Source organism: Gopherus flavomarginatus, chromosome 3 (assembly GCF_025201925.1).
Source record: "Gopherus flavomarginatus isolate rGopFla2 chromosome 3, rGopFla2.mat.asm, whole genome shotgun sequence".
Taxonomy (NCBI): domain Eukaryota; kingdom Metazoa; phylum Chordata; order Testudines; family Testudinidae; genus Gopherus; species Gopherus flavomarginatus.
In genome coordinates this window covers 272,168,994-272,193,224 of record NC_066619.1, presented here as the reverse complement: position 1 = coordinate 272,193,224, position 24,231 = coordinate 272,168,994, and the positions used below count along the sequence as shown (strand labels likewise).

General features: G+C 43.4%; 1 protein-coding gene across 5 annotated transcripts in view; it reads left to right on the top strand.

The window, feature by feature from the left end:
• Positions 1–483: 483 nt before the first annotated feature.
• ST3GAL5 (ST3 beta-galactoside alpha-2,3-sialyltransferase 5) overlaps positions 484–24,231 on the top strand; it is a 40,164-nt gene continuing 16,416 nt past the window's right edge. The window contains exons 1-3 of one of the 5 annotated variants that reach the window (XM_050947858.1): positions 484–592; positions 13,069–13,183; positions 22,520–22,634. In XM_050947858.1, the coding sequence (XP_050803815.1) occupies positions 550–592; positions 13,069–13,183; positions 22,520–22,634 (273 nt within the window). In that variant the 5' untranslated portion in view covers positions 484–549. Of the gene's footprint in view, positions 593–887; positions 1,761–13,068; positions 13,194–15,300; positions 20,589–22,519; positions 22,635–24,231 lie in introns of those variants that run through there. The other 4 variants (XM_050947860.1, XM_050947859.1, XM_050947862.1 and 1 more) reach the window with 4 other exon arrangements.

The following is a 24,231-nucleotide window of genomic DNA, read 5'->3' as shown; positions in this document are numbered from 1 at the left end:
CTATCCTCCCCCCAACCCCTAAAGGGGATCTGTACTGTAGCCCTATCCCCAGGGAGCTTGTCCTTCAGTGCACAGGCTGGAGGGCTGCACTTTGAGCGCAGAAGACCCCGCAGCTGCTTAGCGGGCGTCCCAGGGGCCAGGGATCCGCTCTGCTGGGGACGCGGGAAGGGGGGCGGGGAGGGGCTTCGAATCCTCTGCCCCCCGAGAGGTGCCGTGGGTGGCGGCGATGCCCCAGGAGGGCAGGTCTCTGGGGACGAGCCCCCCAGCCGCCTCCGGGGCCTGCTGCCCTGTCCTGTGTCCCTTCCCCTCCCCCAGTCCCTTCCCCTCAGGGCCTGGCCCCCTCCCCTGCTCTCCCCCGGCCCGCTCCCCCCTCTTCGCCGCCGCACAGCCGGCGCCGTGATTGGCTGGGCCTCTCCACGTGTCGCGTGCCCGCAGCCGAGCGGCTGCCCGAGCCGGTTAGCGCGGAGCCCAGCGCAGCCGCGGGTGGCGGGCGGAGCTGCTGGCCGGGCTGGGGCTGCCGGGCGCTTCGCTTCGCTTCGCTTCCCCCCCATGCAGAGGAAACGCGACGAGGCCGGCGCGGAGCCCAGCGCAGGTAGGGGCTGGGAAGGGGGCCACGGGGGCGGGGCCTGCAGGGGCGGGTTATGGGGTGTGGGTGGCGGGGCTGTACCGGTTGCCCGTGGGGGGTTATGGGGGGAGGTTTTGTAGGCGATGCTATGGGGGAGGTACGGGGCTGGGCTGGTGTTTTTAGGGGGTGTTGGGGGACCTGTGGGTGGTTATGTGGGGCTTGGGTTCTGGTTGCCTTAGGGTTATGGGGTGGTTTTGTAGGGGATATGCTGGGGTCTGAAGGGCGTCGTGGGGGTATTTTGGGGGTTCTGCAAGCGGTTACAGGCGTGTTGGCTGGGAGTATTAGTTGCCTGTAGGAGGCTGTGGGCGTGTTGGTTTTGGGGTGATGGTAGGTCTGTAGGGGATGTTATGGGGTCTGTAGGCAGGTGTTGGGCAGGTTTCGGGGTGAGGACGGTGTTCAGAAACTTTGTAAGGGAATGTTGTGGACAGAATTCAGTTGGGGATGGATTTCTCAGTACTCTGGCAGTGCTGAACATACCTTGTTTTGGGTTGAACTGACAACAATTTAATAATTTTTTTTGGCATATAAAAAAAATCAGGAAACATTTCTCGTTGGGTCACGTGAAACACTTACTTCAAGCCAACTCGTATTTTGTTTTGTTTTGATTTCAGTCATATTTTTGAAAGGATGACTGTAGTCACAAAACTGGGGACGGAGAGGCTGGTGGTGCTCCCCTTATTCCTTGGGATGTGGGAGACCCAAGTTCTGTTCTGCCCTCTCTGAATTTGGGTTGCCTACATTGCAGAGAGTGCCCTAACCACTGGGCTGGATGTTCTGGTGTGGGTCTCTCTCCTGTTGAAACTGTTTCATTCTGTTTAAACAAACAGTCCTTAAATCAGGGATTGAACTTGGACCTCACATATCCTGTGAGTGCCCTACATCCCTGGGCTATAGAGGCATTCTCATTCTCTTTCCCTGGTCCAATTGTTCATTGTCATTCATACTATCAGTTATTCATAATGACAGTGCACCAGGGAAAGGGAATGAGTCTATGGCTCCACAGGGGTTAGGGAATTCACCCAGGATGTGGGAAACCCAACTTCAATCACTGCTCCCATGATTGATTAATTTTCTAGATTGAAACCCCCCACCAGAATATCCAGCCCAGTGGTAGGGCACTCTCCTACAGTTCCAGGTGAGTACACTAACCATTGGACTAAACTTTATAAAGGGGGCACCCCACCCTTTCCTTCAGCTGTTTTGTTACTCCAACCTGAAAAAAATGACATTCTGCTAATGTCAAGGCAGTTCTGACCAAACTAAACCAAAATGGTGAATTTGACGTGAATTCACTAATAGTTTTGGGTCAACTGAAATCTCCCCCCACCCCCAACCGCTCCAGTTACATGGTTTGTTGGGAAGATTTTGGTGCTGTGAGGTGGTGGGAGAGTTTGTATGGGATCTTACTGGGTTTGTATGGGGTTATGGAAGTGTTATGTGGGGTCTGTTGGGTTAGGGAAGAACTGTAGAGGGTTATTGAAGAAGTTTTGATGTTGGTGGCTAATAATGAAAGTTTGGAGATTTTGGAAATGGGGTAGTGTTGGGGTACTTGGTAAGAGGCGGAGAAGAGGAGCATTCTTAGAAGGGATGGGTTGCAGGGGATTTGGTTATAGAGAGGGCAGTTTGTGAGAAGTGGTTTATTTGGTCCAGAGGAAGAGAAAATCCTGTTTATTGGGTAAATTTACCTCTTTAAATGGATTAAGTTCTCAGCTGTACCATCCCTGCTACCTGCTATATTCAATCACACAAGCCGGAACTAGCTGTGGGGTCTTCTAAACCCCATTTTTGCTATTGTAAGTAACTAAACTGCATAGCTGGAACACGCCCAGCTGCATGGATGATGGCGCAGTAGGGGGCTGCCATAGGTGCTGGCCACAAAACCCCAAAGTACCAGTACTGGGGGCATATCCTACTGAATAGGAGCTTCTCATTTAAATTGTGGAAGCTACAGCAAGCTTGATTTGGGGTTCTATTGCCAACCAGGAGTGAGTGTGTGGAACACGTAGACTATATAATTGTCTGTGCTGCATGCTTTGCCATTAAAATAAAAAAATGTAGCATCATTTCTCTCTTTGTTGTGTGGTCTGATGCTCTAAATTGGGCTGAGGATCTACTAGATTCACAACTGTCGAACTGAAAGAGATTAAATGGGCTTCAAAACGAAAGAGAAATTTACAGAACCTTTTGCTGTAAAAGATTGCAAAACTTTAAAAACTGCCTTTAATCTAGAGCAAGGAAGGCTTTCTCCAAATGATAGACATGTGCCAAGAATGTGGATGTGAGTCCGTAACAGATGGTGGAAACCAGTTGTCTTTCTCAGCACTATTTTGAGAAAAGAATTTTTTTTTGGCTTACGTTGTTTTGGGTTTCCCCTGGAACATATACATTTACGTTTGAGTATGTGGTTTGTGTGTATTTTTTGCTGCTGTAAGTTGAAGCGGTAAAGAGGCAAAGCAGAAAGAAATAGCTTTTTCTACTATTAAAACACATTTTCCTGGCCCTCTTTAATAGTCAGGGCCAGCCTTACAAAGCCTTGTGAGGTGAGCAACCACTCAGGGTGTTGTAGTCAGGGGAGTGCTGTCTGAGTGCTGCAAGCTGTTGGGCCTGGGCTGCTGGAGCAGGGTGAGTGTGGGTGAATCCGGGGCTGGAGCGCCTGGGCAGGGGGTGGGCCATGATGCCCTGAGCTGCTAGCTTGGTGGGGAGACACAGGCAGCAGGGCTCGCTCCTGCAGAGCCACTGGGCCAGCCCCTGGGTCCTCCCTTCCTGTGGGTATGGGTGGTGTCTGTGCACCCACTCTCCTCCTGCTAAGTGTTCAGAGGGTGCATGGCCAGGGGAGCCCCGGATTCCTCCCTGTTCAGCCTGTCCGGGCTCCGGGGCCAGGAGCTGGCCCTGAGCCCCCCCGGTGCTGTATTCAAACTCAAAGAAAGAGCTCCAAAAGACAAGTTTGCCCGGGGCTCCATTTTCTTCCCTAAGGCTGGCCTTGTTAATAGTACTCAGGAAGATGGTAATTCTGCTTATTCTTCTGCATTTTGCCATTCTAACTTATAATTGTAAAATGCTACTTTAGACCTTTTACAGTTGTGAGGGTATGGGGAGAAATATTTTAAGAATTTATTTTGGGAAAACAACCTTTTCCTTCCTGGATGATTATTTCTGTTTTTTCAACTCAGAAGTTGTAAGGGTGATCAAAATGTGTGTGTGCTTCTTTATTCTGCCTTATTTAAAGAGATATCGTAAAGGTTAGAAGTGTATGTGTGTGTTGCAAATGGAAATTTAGGGTTAATAAAAATGAAAGGTAAAACATCTAATTTGATTAACTATTCATTTGGGTTTTTTATGTATATTTTTTCTCTGGACAGTAAACATGGACTAACGGCTTCAATTTCAGGCTCTTACATGGCTGAGACTTAGTGTTTGGGTTGCAGATACTACAAGGAAATATTTTTGTTTAAAATGCTCTCTGTTGGACTTAAAAAAGACAGATAATGGAAATGTTTCTCGTGATCTTAGCTTTTGTAAAAACTTATTTTATGTACCTAAATTTTGAGCTAAATTCTGATAATGACACTCTAAACTTAGACTTGCCTTGAACTTAGGTCTCCAATTATATGTGCTTTCTTTGGCATAGTATCAGAGGGGTAGCCGTGTTAATCTGGATCTGTAAAAGCAGCAGGATGCAAAAGGTGCCACAGGATTCTTTGCTTCTTTGGCATAGTTGAATAAATTTGGTTTACAAATAACATTGTGGGTGTTGTTGTGAATAGTTTAACTTAAGCACAGCATTCACGCCAACCTAATATGCTGTAAGACTCTTTAAGTAAAATCTGTTGGTATTTATCTGAGACCTAAGGAAGGTTGCCTCCCCCATGGGATTTAGAAGAATTGAGTGTGGGCTTTGGTGGTGTTTGTAAGTTGGAAGTGAAAGCAAGTTTGTCTTGGCTTTTACACTAGAAATAACAGATGCTACAGGCAACAGGTGTCAGGAGAATGGTTGTTTAGCTGAAAGTGTAGTTGAAGACACATGTTCAGTACTGTTTCAGCAATCAGAAATGGTACTGAACCTCTTCTATAATTTTGTGAAGCTCTTATTTTGTGTATTGTGATAGAGACGGATAAAGAAAACCATTCCCTTTCTTAGGTGTCATTGATGCATATTTTATTAAACAAATAAGGTGAGTGTCCCAACAGGTGGTTCATGTAAACAGGTGTCTGTAACCAGGTGTCCTAGGGTCTTGACTACACAGAAATAGTTTTTTGGTATAACCTAAGGTGTGGTGATAATAATTAATACACTCATACCTTTACAAAATAGAACATATTATTTTTCTTTTTTTAACTTTATACGAAAAGCCCTGCAGATTCAATACCTCCTGTTGCTTAAACTTCTACACCAGAATTTCATTATCTCTAATCACAACCAGAGGTGGCATTTCCATTTTCTAAAAAATTTTGATATCTTTTCTGCAACTTTTATTTTTAGTTGTTATCGATTTGATTTTTCAAATACAACAAATATACTAACATACTATTTTCTTTTATAAAATGATTCTTTCTTGCTCTGAAAAAGGAAGTCAACCAGTGTATTTGAAAAAAGGAAGGCTTTACACTGAGTGTTCTCTTCACTGTATTATTGACTTAGGCTCTGTGTTGTTATATTCATATGTTTCTTTTAATAAAGTCTGATAGTGGCATATAGAAGACTTACTGGGAGATGGAGATGCTCACACACCAAAAAGAAAGGGTAGTAGGTGAGAAACGGAGGAGGAAAAAAGAACTGTGCCTTCACCTCTCTGAGTAACTTCCAGGGTTCAACCAAGCTGCTGCCCTTGAACTGCATTGCTTCCCCTCCAACTTTCACCCTGACTTCTGACTACTTGGTCTCTTTGAACTTTGCAAGACTTATAGCCACGTATAATGAAAATAGTCTTGGCACAGTTTGATTTTTTTTTTTGTAATTTTGATGGCTAATATAGCAATGTTTTTATTTTTAAGCATTTTTTATTTTCATCCATTTAAATGTTCACAGTTGTGCAAAATTATGGGTTTTAAGCATTTTCTTCCATTTTTATCAAATTAAATTTTCACAGTTGTGGAGAATTATGAGGGCTGTCAGACAATAGTTATTTAATGACTAGATGTTGAGATTTAGAAAGTTAAAACTTTATAACTTGTCAACATCACATGTCAAAATATACAAAGTAACTATCTTTAAATCAAACTCTAGTTCTTCAGCAGCATTTTTCTTTCTTTGTCTATATGTAAATCTGGATGATCATCTATGGAAATATTTTTAATTGGTTTGTGTGCGTACAGTGAAAGCAACATTTACTAACTATTGGAAATAATTTCTCTAATAAGTTTATTAAGGTTTTCCATGACTCAGTTTCCACACAAGCATTCATTTATTTGTCCAAAGGCCAGTTGGTGTTGGTTACATCCAAAATACAAATACAAGCACATATGCATTCGTATATCACATTCTAGCAACAATACAGTTATAAACATTGGCCAGCTACTCACAACAGGAACAGGTCCAGGAGATACCTTTCCATCATGGCATGACTCCAAAGGGTTAAGAAAAAGCTCTGTCAAAGAAACCCCTAGAAAACCTTGCTGCTTATACACTATAATAAACAAGTGATGTTACTGGTCATTACTGGACCTTTGCCAAAGCCGGATGAGGAGTTTTAAGACTGAACACTGTACCTGATATCCAGTTAACCATGTTTTCTTTGTTTCCATTACCTCAGCTTAACCTTAAATAAGATAATGCTGGTATTTCAAGGATCACTACAAGTTTAACACAAACAACTCTTCTTTCTCACGATTTCATCATATGTGGTCACATGGTTTGGGTTTATCGCCTATGCTAATATTCTAACTCAATTTAAAACCATAGTTCACCCAGTTCTAAAAGTTTCCAGTAAAAATCTAATCCTTCCAAGCCTAATCTTAAAGAACAAAGAGATACCTAGAACATACACTTAAACAAAAATAGATCTGCAAATAGATTTCAAAAGGACAAACTTCAAAAAATTAAGGGAATTAGTTAGGGAAGTAGACTGGACCGCAACTATCTTATGCCTGCATCCCAAGCAAGGGGAAAAAAAAATCACAGGGAAGCATTGCAGGTCAAACTGGATGAGCAAGCATCTCAAAAGAGGTTATTAAGAGAGAGCCTATAAGGAATGGAAGATGGGAAAGATCAGCAAGGAAAGCTACTTTTTGGAAATCAGAAAGAGTAGAAAGTAGTGATAACTGCCAAAAGCTAAGCAGAGTTGGACCTTGCAAAGAAAATTAAACAAATAGTTACAGGTTCTATAAACTTTTTTATAAAAAGAAAACAAGGAAAGAAGTGAGACCACTAAGCACTGAGGCTAGGATGGAGATTAAGGATAATCTAGGCATGACCCAACACCTAAATGAGTACCTTGCCTCAATTTTTAATAAAGCTAGTGTAGCACTTAGGAGTAGTGGCAGGATGGCTATTGGAATGAAGATTGGAAGTAGAAATTACCACATCTGAGGTGGAAGTCAAACTCAAACAGTTTATTGGGACTAAATTGGGGGCCCCAGGTAATTTCCATCCAAGAATAGTAGAGCAACTGGCACATGAAATCGCAAGCCCAATAGCAAGGATTTTTAAAGAATCTGTAAACTTGGCGGACATACCCTTTGACGAGAAAATTGCTAATATAGTTCCTATTTTTAAGAAAGGGGAAAAAGGTGATCCAGGAAACCACGGGCCTGCAAGTAATTTGTTCCAAGACCTCAATTGTATGCAAGGTCTTGGAGCAAATTTTGAAAGAGGAAGTAGTTAAGGACATAGGGGAATTTGGATAAAATACAACATCGTTTTTCAATAGGTAGAGTGTGCCAGATGAACCTGATCTGCTTCGTTGAGAAGATAACTGATTTTTTAGACAAAGGAAATGCAGTGGATCTAATGTACCTGGATTTCAGTAAGGCATTTGATACAGTTCCACATGGGAAATTATTAGTTAAATTGGAGAAGATGGGGTATTGTAGTTTTGAGAATGCTTGGTGCAGATTTTGTAGGTTTTGTAACAGATGTTACAACCACATCTGCTCTAACCCCTCAGACAGAGACCAACGCCTACAAAATCTCCACTAAGCATTCTCAAAACTACAATACCCGCACGAGGAAATAAGGAAACAGATCAACAGAGCCAGATGTGTACCCAGAAGCCTCCTACTGCAAGACAAACCCAAGAAAGAAACCAACAGGACTCCACTGGCCATCACATACAGTCCCCAGCTAAAACCCCTGCAACGCATCATCAGGGATCTACAACCCATCCTGGACAATGATCCCACACTTTCACAGGCCTTGGGTGGCAGACCAGTCCTCGCCCACAGGCAACCTGCCAACCTGAAACGTATTCTCACCAGTAACTGCACACCGCACCATAGTAACTCTAGCTCGGGAACCAATCCATGCAACAAACCTTGATGCCAACTCTACCCACATATCTACACCAGCGACACCATCACAGGACCTAACCAGATCTGCCACACCATCACCAGTTCATTCACCTGCACGTCCACCAATGTAATATACGCCATCATATGCCAGCAATGGCCCTCTGCTATGTACATCGGCCAAACTGGACAGTCTCCACGGAAAAGGATAAATGGACACAAATCAGATATTAGGAATGGCAATATACAGAAACCTGTAGAAGAACACTTCAACCTCCCTGGCCACACAATAGCAGACCTTAAGGTGGCCATCCTGCAGCAAAAAAACTTCAGGACCAGACTTCAAAGAGAAACTGCTGAGCTTCAGTTCATCTGCAAATTTGACACCATCAGCTCAGGATTAAACAAAGACTGTGAATGGCTTGCCAACTACAAAACCAGTTTCTCCTCCCTTGGTTTTCACACCTCAACTGCTAGAAGAGGGCCTCATCCTCTCTGATTGAACTAACCTCGTTATCTCTAGCTTGCTTGCATATGTATACCTGCCCCTGGAAATTTCCACTACATGCATCCGACGAAGTGGGTATTCACCCCCAAAAGCTCATGCTCCAAAATGTCTGTTAGTCTGTAAGGTGCCACAGGACTCTTTGCTGCTTTTAAAAATGAGAAAAAGTTTAGAAAATCTGACCTATGAGGAAAGGTTAAAAACATTGGCTATGATCAGTCATGAGAAGAGAAAATTGAGGGGAGGACCTGATAACATTATTCAGATACATCAAGTGATAGTATAAAGAAATCTGTGATCAATTCTTCTCCATATCCATTGAAAGTAGGACAAGAAGTAATGGACTGAGCAAGGGAAATTTAAGTTAGATATTAGGAAAAACTTGTAAACTGCAAGGCTAATTAAGCTCTGGAATAGGCTTCCAAGGGAAGTTGTGAAATCCTGATCATTGAAGATTTAGTAGTTTGGGCAAACACTTGTTGTCAGGGATGGTCTAGATATAGTTGATCTGGCCTCTCAGCAAAGGGAGTTGGACTTGATGATTTCCCAGGGTCTCTTCCAGCCCTTCATTTCTGTGATTTCCTAGCTTCGAGAAAGGCCCACCTCCTTCAACTCCATCTGCAGAGTGTGTCCCTGTGTTAGCCTGGCTCCCTAACAGCTTCTGACAATTGGCCTCTTTTCTCCTAAGGAGCTTTTATTAACTATTTAGTGTTCTCTTGATCCCCAGGCTGATATACATACAAGGCTTGTAACTTGCTGGAGACACAATTTTCCCAATTGTCTTTTTGTTTGTGCCTGGATGGTCTTATGTGGGAAGCCATTGTGTTGCCTTTCCTGTTTGTTCTTCCCACAGCCTCTAGATCAGGGCATTCATACAGGAAAGTCTTAACCCAGTATATGATAACCTCCCTTCACTGACCAGGTCACATACAGTGTGTAATAATTGTTACTTCTCGGCGTTCTTAGATTGTTTCATGGCATTTCCACGTCTGTCACAAATATGAATTTGAGGTTAAATCCCATCCTCCTCTCCTGAAGTTGAGTCTAGAATTGTTTACTCCACTCTATTACAAATTTCTGTTAGGCCCTGCTTGGTTTAGAAAATTCTGGCATTGCAGCCACCAGCTGTTTAAACTTAAGTATAACTTTTGCCTCTATGTCATGGAGGGTTAGATAATAGGATTGTAAAAATGCTGCTGAACGGTTAACATTGTTCCATAATTATCGGTTCACCTGTTGTTCAATGCTATTCTGCTGCATAATTCAAGTGTAATGTAGAAAACTTCTTGGCTGGGGTCAAAAAAAGGAACTCATGAAATTCAGGCCTGGCTCTAACATTATGGTACAAAACAAATGCATTATTGAGAAAGAGAGCTATATTTAATACAATTTAGATCTTAACTAATATAATTGACTTGCCAGTTCTCAAGTAGAATCGTGAAATTTGGTACTTCCCTAGTTTATCATATGCTAAATAGGAGGAGAAATCCCAAATCCAAATATTTACCTTTCCATCAGAAAAACACTGATGCATTTTGTTTTAATTACTGAAGTGCCTTTTTGAGATAGTCTTGAAATCTGATACAATTTTTCCATATGGGTCATTGTTAGTAAACTTTGCAGTGATGATCTAAGGACAGTTTATAGGAAGACCTTATAAAAGGTCTAGAGAACATGACTGGTGAAGCAAGATTTGGAAAAAAAAAATGGGTTTGTTTAGTCTGGAAAAGAAAAGACAGAGAGGGGACATAACAGTGTTCAATACATAAAAGGTTGTTAAAAGGAGGAGGGAGAAAAATTATTCTTCTTAACCTCTGAGGATAGGACAAGAAGCAATGGGCTTAAATTGCAGCCAAGGAGGTTTAGGTTGGACATTAGGAACAACTTTCTAACAGTCAGGGTGATTAAACACTGGAATAAATTGCCTAGTGTGGTTGTGGAATCTCCATCATTAGAGATTTTTAAGAGCAGGTTAGACAAACATCTGTCAGGAATGGTCTAGATAATACTTGGTCCTGCCATGAGTGCAGGGGACTGGACTAGATGACCTCTTGACGTCCCTTCCAGTTCTATGAAAATTGTCACACAACTGAAAGAAAGATTGGAATAATTTCTTTGCTTCTGATGGCTTTACCCACTCAACTAAATTATTCCTGTCACAGATTATTTAACTTGATGGTCTTTGGTTTATTGAAAATACATCTGAAAAGCAAATGGCATAAAGAAGAGTGCTCAAAATGGCTGGTATTCTTACGAAGCACATGAGGAAAGAGCTCTGAATCTGTCTACCTCCTCTCACAGCCATTTCAAACTGCACAAATAAAACACTGTTGTGCAGTTAGTATAGTCAGGCAAAGTACAAACATTTCTAGCTGAGGGTACTTCAGTTTGCTGAGTACTCTTATGTTCCCACTGAGTTGCGAGAATCTTTTTTCTTTAAATGTGAAATAGATCCAAGAACCATGTGTGAAGATATCTTGTTAGGAAAGATGGTCCTGTGGTTAGGACACTAGTCTATAACCTGGGAGACCTAGGTTCAATTCTCTGCTCTGCCACAGATTTCCCATGTGATCTTGGGAAAGTCATTTACCTTCTCCGTGTCTCAGTTCTCCATCTGTAAAATGGGGATATTAGTACTCCCCCCCTCCAGCTTACTGGGGTAGTGTGATGATTAATATATTAAATAATGTGAAGTGCTCTGAGTCTGTTGATGAAAAATTATATGTAAGAGCTGGGCATAATTATTAGCATTTGTTATCATGGGCAGCAGGTATAATAGACCAGGGAAGGCTCTGCCTTTCTTGGCTGCAGCCGCTGCTGTGGGATGCCGGGCTCGGGGCATCTGGGGTGGCCCTGGACTCACTAGGGTGACTCCGGCACTTCTGGTGAGGCCTTGGGCCCGCTGGGGCTGCTCGGGTTGGATGGCCAACTTGGGCCGCCCAGGGCTTCTGTGGCAGTGGGGGTGGGATAGCGGTAGGTGGCTCGGGGTTTTGGCAGCCTCGGGCTTCTCTCTTCTTTTTAAGAGCCCAATGATAGTAAATACATTTCTTAATATAAAACATCAATGGCAGAATCAGAGACTGCACAGGATTCTGTAACAGAATTTTCATCCATGGAAAATCAGTTTGTAAAACCCCAGAAATTAAGAAAGATTATCTTGAAGACAGTTTTCAAATATTTTCAGTCTCTTAATACTCAAATTGGCTAAACAAGGGAGACTGAGCAGTTCACCGGCATACAAATTTGTTGCAAAATGATACCTGCAGTATCATTGGGGAAAAACAGCGTTTTTTACATCCAAGCGAAATGGCAGCAGAATCTTTAAGAAATAACGTAGAATGGGGAAAATTACACTTGTATAGGAGGCACAATTTATCTTTAAGAAACAGAACACCCTAATCCACTCCAGAGGTTGAGGTCAATTTTTATTAATAATTTTTGAGGTCAGAAAGCACCATTATACTGTCTAGGCTGATTTTCTGCATAAATCCTGTAATTTCTGGTTGAACTACAGTGTTCCTTTAGAAGGGCATCCATTCTTGATTTTAAAGACTTCAAGTGACAGAATTGCTCCGATGATCTATTATCTTTATTGTTAAAAATTTGCACCTTGTTTCTAGTCTGAATTTGTCTGGCCTCAGCTTCCAGTTTTTGGATCTTATCATGCCCCTTTCTGCTAGATTTCCTTACCTGTCAAAAATATTCTCCACATATAGGTTCCTATAAACTGTGATCAAGTTACCTGTTAACCTGCTCTTGGATAAACTAAAATATTTATCTCTATTTTAGATAACCCTGCTTTCTTATAAATCCATTGAAACCTACTCTTCGGTTTCCCCTCTGTTTAGACATTCTTTTTGGAACTTGGTCATTTAATACATCACACCTGCCCTCTCTCTACAAAAGCTCCCTCCTTGAAATATTTTATTACTTTCTTGTATGTTGTCATAGATGTATGTGATGCTGAATAGAATTCAGAGATATAATCATTTCCTTGGGTAGTTTACAGTCTGAGATGTGATGTAATGCTGGAATAGATGACATAAGGCTTGTATGTAGATTATATATGTATATATGTTTGTATGTGTGTGTACATGTTGCCTATAGTCAGTTATTGTGTTCTGTGATAACTTTATATAACTTCTGTATAATATTCATATAGTTCAAAATCTTACATCTTCTATGATTTAAACTCGCATGGAATCTATGCTTTGTAAATAGTAACACTTGTATATTTTTAGAATTGCTTCCTAGCAGTACAGTTGAGAGTTGATTGGGATGAATTCATTCATTCATTGCAACCCATTTGGATAAAGTAATTATTAACAATACAGAAATTAAAATGGCAATTCAGCATTGACAACAGGGTAAACAAAACCAGGATCTATTCCAGGAAACTTTCCACTTTAATTGCTCATAGTAATTGGATGTCTTCAGAAGCTTTTTGAATGCATAGCAACAAGATTCTTATTTAAAGTGTGTTTTTAATTTGCAGCAATGCTGAGTGATGAAGATAATTGTATGAAGTTGAAAAGTGATCACTTGCCCTCTGTGCAATGGTATAAGCTGGTCACACATGAAGATGAAAAGACCAAGCTGTTTTTTAAAAGGTACTCTCAAGTAAGTGTGTCTCTGTCATGATAAATTAGGTTTAAATTTCTGTTTAATCAAACATGCTGCAGGGTGTAGACACTGAAGATACTTCAGTGATGTGTGATATAAAAGCCTAGGGAATGAGATTGTCACATCTGCCAAAGGGAGTTAGGCACCCAATCACATTGGAAGTTGGGTGCCTGTGTCATTTTTTTTCAGGATACCAGCCCCTGTCTCTCTTTGTGTATATATAATATATACAACCCATTTCCCCTCTCCCCGTCCTTCAACCCCCAATAAGAATTTAGCAGCAAACCCTGGAATGTCAGTTTTATTTTGCGTCCAATAAACCATCATGCCAAGACACTTCCATAGTGTCATACTTGATGAAAATAGAGTACAGTGGAAACACATTGTAGATTACTGAATGTTAATTTACTTGCTAAACACAATTGTGCTTTTAAAAATATTGCACAAAATATGTTTGTTCCTTGTGGTTAGTTCTAATTTGATAATACTTCACAGCTAGTAATATATTAGTATAAATGCTAAATTATATAAAAATAAAGATATATTTGTATTAAGACACATCATTACAATGTGGATCATTAAATCTTTGTCAAGTATGGAGAACCTGCCAATGTTTTTATGGTTTACTAGAGTGTGGATTAGCAAACTTCGCTAATAATACAAACTTTAGTCACTCATTTGTGAAAATCTTGGCTTTATTGTATGTTAACTTCTGACATGCAGAAACCAAATATACAATCATTAGTTTATTAAAAATTATCTATGCTATTCTAAGTGAATGACAATATTTATTTCTGTATAAAAATCCATACATTGTTATGGTTGGCTTTGTTCCATGGGAATAAATGAACAACTAAACCTCAAAAATCCATACCCAGATTTCCTAATAACAAGAAATTTATTAAAATTAACTAACAAGTAGAATAAGAATGATATCCATCTGTAATGGTCAATTTAAAAATATTTTTATTCTTTAGCATATGAGTGTTTTTAAGATATCAATGACCAAATAGCATTTTGCTAACTGTTTTTGGTTTTGTTTTTTAACATGACAAATCAGGCTATTGACATTGCAACATTATTGTTATACAATAGTCTTTGTCAGAAAGTATTTAATTAACATTATTTATTCTGTTCTGGGTAAAAAAAAATAAAAATTCATCAGTTCTTAGGAAAATGGCCTTTTTATAGTTCAGTATTGGCAAGGACTCCACCAGTCTAAAACACCTTGGCTGTGCCTTCTCAGAAGCAATAGCAAGTGAATTGAAACTTTTTTGCAGCAGTGATGATATAACATGTCTCTGCAGAATTTGTGTAAAATGCTGTGCAATTTTTGATTGACCTACATATGTCTAAGAAAAAACCTAACGCAACACACTGAGTGTGCGTATAAGCAAAACTGACTAAATGTGTGATCTTGTTACTGTAGTCTTTTCTCATCCCTTCTCTATTGTGTATTACTCTATCTTGGCAGAATCTTGACTGTAAGCACTTTAATGAAGGGGCATTGCTTGCTGCTTTGTGTATTTTTTTTTTTAAATTGTAAACCATCTAGCACACTCCTGGATTCTGTAGCTTTAAAATAAAAGGCAAATACAAGACATACACTTATGGTACATTTGAATAAGCTGAGTTTCCAAAAAAAAAGGATGCTGTTAAGTAGCATAAAAGTGCTGGATGGTGCATCCACCTTTGAGGCTTAGTGCTCCATTTCATGTGAACTAATGCTTAAGTCATGGTTCTTTGAGTGATGGTCCCTATCTAGATTCCAAACGCCGGTGCTCATGGGTGCCGTGTGCTGGAACCGGAAATGTTCGCAGTAGTGTCTGTTGACCCACACGTGCATTGTGCATCAACTGCGTGGTACATCTGAGGCTGTGCGGGTCGACGCTACTCCAGTTCCCTCTTACCGCTGCATGGCCAGAGTCGGAACTCTTCTTTCTCGTTAGGAGAACTGCTCTTCATTTCTGCTGTATATAGTTGTCGTCCATGAGTTTTTGGTAGTTAGTTTTCCTTGGACTTCTCCCCTTCAGGGGTTTCTTTCTCCCTGGACCCAACAAGCCGGCTTCAAGAACTGTGACTTGCGCTCTCTTTTCTTTTTCAGTGAGACACGAGCACATTCGTTGCCTTTACTGCCTTGTACTGTTTCTTGTTGCCTGGACTCAAGCAGCTTCTGAACTTTAGCTCTGCAAATATCTGATGGAGGAGTCAATGCACCCACGTGCATAACTGGACACGGCTCCACCGGATCTGCTGGAACAGTGCCTGACACTGGTGGTGAGCGCTTCACTGGGCCCCTCCCATGCAGCACTGCCACACCTGCCGAAACCCCACTGCGTGCACAAGAAGCACGAGCATAAGAGTGGCTCCCCGACTGGGACAGCTTCTAAATGCAGTGTTACCTCCCCACGCCATGTTAGGTTGGGCGAGAAGTTGCGTGCAGTTGTGGATGCTCCTGCTCCTAAGAAGGCTTATATAGAGCACTGCTCCAAATGCTGTTGTATGCCACTGGCTCTGTCTTCTATTCCTGCACCTGGGCCTCCTCCTTTGCCCTCAGCACTATCAATACCACCAGGACCTTTTGGCCTGTCCCACCCAGTCCTGCGCACTCTGGCATGCTTATCACCCCGATGCTGTCAGAGGAACTCATGCTGCCTTTCGTTAGCTCTCCCCTGCGCTCTGGACCCCTGCCTGTTCCGAGACGCCCCCTCTCCAGTGGACGAGCCCCTCCTACTCCATCCTTCTCCTCCGGCTCTTGTGACGGATGCACCCCTTCTAGTTGTTGACCATCCTCTCGGACCTCGTTTTGCATTGACATTTCTGCCTTCACTGACAGCCCCTTCTCTACCGGACCCCTCTTTGAAATCAGAGTGGTCCTCTGTCCCAGACACAGCCTTCTCTTCTGCCCGGTCCTACAGCCTCGACTCTCGGCACTGGTCACACCCACAGACTTGTGGTCCCTCAGCTGATCCATGGTTCCGCTACCCATGGACACCGCTTGAGACCCCTACCACGATCGTGGGATGTACTGCCTGTATCACTGCTTATCTGTTGCCCATACCGCTACCTTCCACAAGGAATTTCTGGATGCTTCTGCTTCATCAGCTCCAGCTGAACCATTGGCACCTTCAGTCCCCACAGGTGCATCTTCGTCCCTGGATGATGCCCACATTCCACTCACCTTCTTGGTGCCTAACGACCATACCCAGTATCATAGCTTGCTCCGCGGCAGAGCTGCTGCATTTAATTTCACAGTGAAGGATGTTCATCATTCCCAGGAACACTTCCTTGACATTCTCAAGTCTCTGGGGCCTTCCCATACCACCTTGCCCATCCATGACACCATCTTGCAGCCAGCTCAGGCTGTTGGGCACATGCCAGCCTCCTATGTCAAAGCAGGCAGAACGTTGCTCCTTTGTGCCCTCTAATGGTATGGACTTTCTCTTTACCCACCCCACTCCCTGGTAGTGCACACGGTCATGGAGCGCGCCCATCAGCAGCACTTTAAATCCATGTGTCCTGACTGCTTTACCAAAAAGCTGGACTTGCTGGGCCGCAAAGTATATTCGTCCATGGGTCTACAATTCCGCATTGCCAGCTACCAGACTGTCCTCGCAAAGTATGATTTCCTGTCCTATTCCAAGCTGGCGGACATTCAGGACTTCCTTCCTCCAGAAAAGCGCCAGAAATATCAGCATCTGTTGGATGAGGAAAAACTGTTGACCAACGAAGCTCTCCAAACTGCTGTTGATGCCACCGCCGACACTATGTCACACTCCTTGGCATCCGTCGCTATTCTTGGCTCCAGTCTAGCAGTTTCTCTATGGAGGTCAGACAACTCTTGAGGACCTTCCCTTTGACAATCATAAGCTATTTAGTGACGAGACAGACAAGTCCCTTTGCTCCCTCCAGAACTCTCGTGCCACCCTCCAGTCGCTGGGCATTTCTACTCCGGCTCTGACCCGCCAGGAGCAACGCTTGTCCTTCTGCCCTCTCCCTTTTGCCACTTACCAGCCGTGCCCTCAATGGCCACCTGACCTGCATCACCCTTGCTCCCAACGACCTCGTTGTTCTTCCTCTGTTGCTTCCATCGCCATCCATCTAAGCAACCTTTTTGATTCTTTCTTCGAGAACTGTGAACCTTCCTCCATCCCTCTGGCCACCCCACAGATAGTCTTCGGGAGTTGTCTTGCCCGCTTTGCTCACAATTGGGATAGGATCACCCCTGACCATTGGGTGCTGGATTTCGTCCACCAAGTCTGCCTTATTGAATTCCTCTCCTTCCCTCCTAATCATCTGCCCAGTGGCCACTCTCTGGACCCTTCCAAGGACCATCTTTATGAGGAATCAACCGCCCTCCTCCAAAAGGACACCATAGAACCCGTGCTGCGGCCCTACTGTGGCCGTGGTTTTTATTCCCTCTATTTCCTCATCCCGAAGAAAAGGGAGTGGTCTTCATCCCATTTTGGATCTCCGTTCCCTGAACAAGTTTATTCACAAGTTTCACTTCAGGATGGTCACCCTCCCCCTTATTATCCCTTCCTTCTCCCGTGGAGCTTGGTTCGCTGCTCTTGATATGAAAGATGCATAGTTCCACATGGGCATCCACCCTGCTCATCGCAAATTCCTCCGCTTCTCTGTGAGGAGTTTGTATTATGAATTCCACGTCCTCCCCTTCAGAATCACCACTGCCTTCTGCGTCTTCACGAAGGTCTTTGTGGTTGTGGTGGCCTGTTTGTGGCACCAGGGCCATTCCCTCTTTCTCCTAGCTGGATGACTGGCTCCTTGTGGCAACTCTTGCCTCTGTCCAGACCCTCCACGCCATCCTCAGCAGCATGGGGATCTACATCCACGAGGAAAAGTCAATCCTCATCCCTACCTGCATGATCACTTTCTTGGGGGTACACCTGGACTCTGCACCCTATGCCTTTCTTCCCATGGATGGCTTTGCTTTCCTCACTTCTCCTATCGCAATGCTCCACCGCCGTCCGCAAATGTGCCTCCATCAGTACCTATCCCTCCTGGGCCATATCGTGGCCTGCACTGCAGTCATGCCATATGCCAACCTCCATATGTGTTGTCTTCAACTCTGGCTCTGCTGCATCTATGATCCCCAGTCGGACTACCTGCCCAAGGTGATCATCATCCCTCCTACTGTTTTGGCTTCCCTCACCTGGTGATGCAAACTGTCCGTGATTCTAGCAGGCATTCTGTTCATGTTCCCCACGCCAGCACCACTCTCCAACACAGATGCCTCAGTCCTTGGCTGGGGCACCTTTCTTGACGGCTGCACCACTCAGGGTCTTTGGTCACCAAAGGTTGTGCGGATACACATCAACGTCCTAGAACTACGGGCAGTCCACCTGGCCTGAGAGGCCTTCCTGCCCTTCCTCTGTTTCTGCCACGTTCAGCTCCTGTCTGACAATCTGACGAAGGTTGTATATATCAATGAACCAGTAGGACCATGTCTCCTTTCCTCTTCATGGAGTTCTCCATCTTTGGAATTGGTACCTCCAGCATGGAATCACCTTGTATGCTGTGCACCTCCAAGGCACCAGCAACTCCCCGGCGGACAGGCTCAACTGGTCCTTCCACGCCAACAAGGAGTCAGACTCCTCAACCCCACTCTCTGATCCATCTTTTGTTGGTGGAGCACACTGCACTGGGACCTCTGTGAAGTTTGAGAACTGGAATATTTCCCCTCTTCTGCTCCCGTTGAGCTCTGGGCCCAGGTTCATAGGCGACGCCCTTTTCATTCCTTGGACCTTGGATCTCCACTCCGCCTTCCCACCGATTTCCCCTTCTTCCCCAGGTCCGGCGCAAAGTGCGGAAGGATTGAGTGACAGTTATCCTTGTAGCTCTCTCCTGACCTCGCCAGTATTGGTACACCAATCTGTGCTTGCCCTCCAATTCCTCTTCTGACCCTCCCGGGTCTCCTAATGCAGGTGCACAGCTGGTTACAGTACTCCAATCCGAGCCCTCTGCACCTCACCACCTGCTATTTGGATGGGGCTCGCGTGTAGACTGGGCTTGTGCCGACCCCGTCCAAGACATCCTCTCTCATAGCCGATACCAGTCCACTCAAATCTACTGTCAAGCTAAGTGACACCGCTTTACCTCGTGGGTGCAGCGCCATCACATCTCTCCAGACTCTATCTCCATTCCTGTCCTTCTGGACTACCTCCGTCATCTCTACCAATCAGGCCTTGCTCACTCCTCCATCTGCATCCACCTGGAGGCACTCAGTGCCTTTCTTTCTCCTGTGGATGGCTTCTCCATCTTCATCCATCCGACAACCTCCTGCTTCCTCTGCAGTCTTCTCAGTACTTTCCCCCCAGTACAAAGGCTTGTCACTTCTTGGGTTCAGAATCTGGTTCTCTCTGTGCTCACCAAGCCACCCTTCGAACCTCTCACCACTTGCTCCCTCTCCCATCTTTCCATGAAGGTGATCTTCTTGGTGGCTATCACCTCCTCATGACGTGTCAGCAAACTGGCCACCATGATGGCAGATATGCCATTTACCATCTTCCACAAAGACAGAGTCTCCTTACATCTTACCCTGAGTTCCTGCCCACGGTGACTTTCTCCTTCCACCTCAACCAGAGTACACACCTTCCTGTCTTCTGCCCTAAGCCACACGCCTCTCCCATGGAGTGCATATTCTATTCCTTTGATGTCTGCCGAGCATTAGCCTTTTATCTCCATCACACACGTGAGTTCCGAGTGGCCCCCTGGCTCTTTATCGCCATCACAGAGTGCTGTCGGAGTTGTACCCTTTCTTCCCAGTGCCTCTCCAAATGGATCTCCTGTTGCAGCATGACCGCTCCATGTGGGCGTATGCAACCCTGTTGGCTTTCCTTGCAGATGTTCCATGGCAATAGATATGTTGGGCAGCTACTTGGTCCTCTGTCCACACCTTTTCCTCTCACTATGCCATTGCTCCCTCGATGGTGATGGATGCAGCAGCTGGTCACGCTGTCGTACTGACTTGGTCTTCTCAAGAGCCCTCGTAACCGCTTCCATACTGACCGCTGTTTGCTACTCTCCTGCGTTTGGAATCCTGACACAGGGTCCATCACTTGAAGAAGAAGAAGAAGAAGAGACAGTTATTTACTGTAACTGGAAGTTCTTCGACGTGTGGTCCCTATCTGTATTCCAATTCAGCCGTTTTTCTCCTGTGCTCTGGGCTCCATTTGCTTCCTGGTACGAGGGAACTGGGAGGGGTGTCGACTGGCACAGCCTCTTAAAGCCTCGAATGTGCCACGCAGTTGATGCATGTGCAGGTCAACAGATACTACTATGAACAGTTCCGGCTCCAGCGAATGGTGTGCATGTGCATCCGTGTTTGGAATCCAGGAAAGGACCACCCATCTCAAAGAACCTCCAGTTATAGTAAGTAACTTTCTCTCATACTTAATCCGATCCTTTGTGAGGTTAAAGGCCAGACAATTACATGCCTTCATATGTTGGCAGCACAAAAGATATCTGTTCTTTATAGTTTATATTAATCCCTTTCGGAACAAGGGAATAAACGTTAATAAACATTGTCTGTTAACATTCTTAGGGAGTAGTTCCCATTATAGGAACTAGCACTGGGGACAGGGGAGCATAAAGTAGTAATTGTTTATTAGTAACAATTTTTAATTACTCTCTCCTACGTCCCAAATTAGCTGGTGTCTGTGGGAAATGGATGGTAGTGAAACAAGAGGACAGAAACTATTGTTTAAAATACTTTCAAATGAATAACTAGGGCTCTACCAAATTCATGGCCATGAAAAATGTGTCACAGATGATGAAATCTGATTTCCCCCCGTGAGATCTGGTCTTTAGTATGCTTTTACCCTATACTGTACAGATGTCCACAGTGAAGACCAGCGTTTCTCAAACCGAGGGGCCTGACCCAAAAGAGAGTTGCAAGGGAGGGTCACAGTATTGCCATCCTTACTTCTCTGCTGCCTTCAGATCTGGGCAGCTGGAGAGCGGTGGCTGTTAGGCAGGCATCCAGCTCTGAAGGTGGCACTCTGCCAGCAGCAGCACAGAAGTAAGGGGGACAATACCATACCAGGCCACCCTTACTTCTGTGCTGCTGCCTTCAGAGCTCGGTGGCTGGAGAAGGCCAGCTGCTGCCTGAGGGCCCAGCTCTGCAGGCAGTAACGCAGAAGTAAAGGTGGCAATACCATGTCCATGCCATCCTTACTTCTATGCTGCTGCTGTCAGTGACTAGGCTTCCAGCCAGCAGCTGCCGCTCTCCAGCTGCCCAACTCTGAAGTAGTGCCTCTGCCAACAGCAGCGCAGAAGTAAGGATAGCAGTACTGCAACCCCCCCGCAATAACCTTGCAATCCCCCACAACTCCTTTATTCGTCAGGAGCCCTGAAATTACAACATTGTAAAATTTCAGATTTTAATACATGAAATTTATGATTTTTTTAAGATCTTATGACTGAATTTGGTAGGGCCCTAACTATAACACTCCATCTAAGGTAACAGTGCTCAGCTGACTGGTAGCTCTTAGTATTTATGTTATTCAGATAGTAGTTCCCAGTAATAATACTCAGCATTCACATAGCCCTTTAACATGCTCAAACCACTGAGGAAAACCTGGATTAAAATAATTCTAGAAATGCTGGCTTTTTAATATAAGGCGGAAAGTTGGGTTTCTGGGTGTCTTTTTAAATTTGGGATTATAAATCCTGCATTCTGGCCTTCCAAGTGACTCAAAATAGACTTGGCGGCACCTAAGTGGTGGTTTGGGATTTTAGGCTCTAAAATTTTCAAATTGGGTTTTCAGCACCAAAATCATTTTAAGTATTTCTGATCATGAAAACCCAGTTTGCAACTGCACTCTTTGTATGCGTAATGTTTGTTTTGGGTATTTTTAGGAGTGAAGTAAAACTATTCTTTTTAAAGAAATCGAAAAGCACTTTAATGTAGTCCCAAAATGTACAGAGAGAAGCCTGTTGATGTAGTCAGTTTTGATGCAGGACACATCTAGGTCATTTCGTTTAAAGTAACCGATACTAGTGCAGAACCACACTGCAAAGCAAAAGCATCCTTGAGTACCAGTCTCCATATTACAGTATTGATCCACTGTAGTGCAAAAAGCTTTGATGAGGTGAGGAAGAATGTGGCTTACAGTATTAGGACTATGCAGTGTCTCACTATGAGTTGCACTTAAACATGCTTCTTTACTTTTTTTTATTTATTTTTTTTTTTGAACTCGCTCACGTTTTATCAGCTTCACAAAGGAGTAGCTCAGAAATAACTCCACTATTGGCAATGGCCTTCTGCCCTAAAAGTAATCAATGGCTCTTGTTCTTTTTAGACGTGTTACACTGTTTGCAGTCGTGGTGTGCTTCCTTTATATCCTCAAATTAAGTTTTGGCCCTGAAGAATGTGACATGAAGAAAATGCACTATGTGGACCCTGAACATGTAAAGGTTTGCTATTCTTTATCTGTATCTAGCAGATGTTACTGATGTATTGTGTTGAGTTGGAAAGTTCACTGCAGGACCTGAAGTGATGGAGTTGGAGATTGAAGTCCTACAATGAAGGCAGATGAATTTACCTCTCTGTATGCTCCATTGCCTGCACTGAGAGGCTGAGGTTTTCAATTTTTATGCTTGTGTAGGCAGTGAGACTTACACAGAGAAAATTATAGAGTTTTAGGAATAAAATTAGAGGAAGAAAACAATGGTTTATGAAAGATTAACATTTGCCTTCACAGACATGATACATAGTTTGAAAAGGTATGACTGCATTAACACAGTGGAAGGTTGCAAGAAGGAAAAAAGGACTTAGATATGTACATAGAATTCTGTGGCCTGATCATTTTGCCAGTTTCATGCATGGAATGCCTTTGACCTCACTGGAAGTTGCAGAATGGAGGGATGATTAGTCAGACTTAAAAACCAGCTTCTGTAATGCCACACTGGAGAGTGAGAAGGCTTGAGAGTTGTTCTAAAAACTGAAACATTATGCTTGCTATTACATTGTAACACAAAGGTGCTAACTCTCACCCTGCATTGGGAAAGAAGGAAGAATTTGATATTTAGAATATCTGCTTAGACTTCTAAAACACCTGGGCCCATTTAAACATTTTTGGTACTGGTAGGGTCTGTTCTGCACATCTGTAGAGTTTTTTTTAATTGCAATTAAAAAAAAAACCTGTCCCCTTTTCCCATTTTCCTTTGTTCCCCTTTTTCTGTAATCTTAACATCAGGTTTGCATTTTTGACTCTCCCATATATATCACACAAACATCTCTTTGTTTTCTAAATGCCTCTGTTCCTCCCATCTTTCCATTTTGTTCTTGTTTTTATGATAAATCCTATAATTTGTTGAGGGGTGGTAAAATGACATCTTTGCCTTTGAACTATACTAAAGCTTCCTCCTTGTGCCAGACCACAATTTGTAGGTTCTGCTCTCTAAAAATGTGCAGGAGGATCTTGTTTCAAAGAGACTGATTATCATTTATTTGGCAAGGGAAGAATCAGCTGAAAGCTAGTACTGTAGGTTTTTATATTGGTACTTCATCTTCATTTTAAGGAGAACTTGTGACCCTCCGCTTCTGGGTTAACATTTTAAGCATGGTTATAGTGTGATTTTTTTGAATGACCATAAACATCTAAATTAAAATCAGTTCACAAGTCAATATGCTGCAAATCCTGTCTTGGATGTGACAGAGGTTTTTCTTTCCAGTTCACATGTCTCTGGTGGTTCAGTTTATGCAATCAAAATTTAGTTGACAAATTTGTTACTGATGGATGACAGTCTTCCTTTTCCGTAGCTGTATTGGCCATGAACAAAAATAACCAGCTGTTGCTTGAAAATGTGCAGGAAGCAGACAAGCTTTGTAAAATGGTACCTTTTTACAAAGTAATTTTTCTGACTGCACCTGCACTCTAACTTACTCCTAAAGAAATCTTCCACCTGAAGGATGTAAAAGTTATACTCTGAAATCTGCACTCATGATATCACCACAAACAGGTAGGTTCTTGTTTTAACTGACTAGTTTTAAATTTCCCACAGTTGGTGG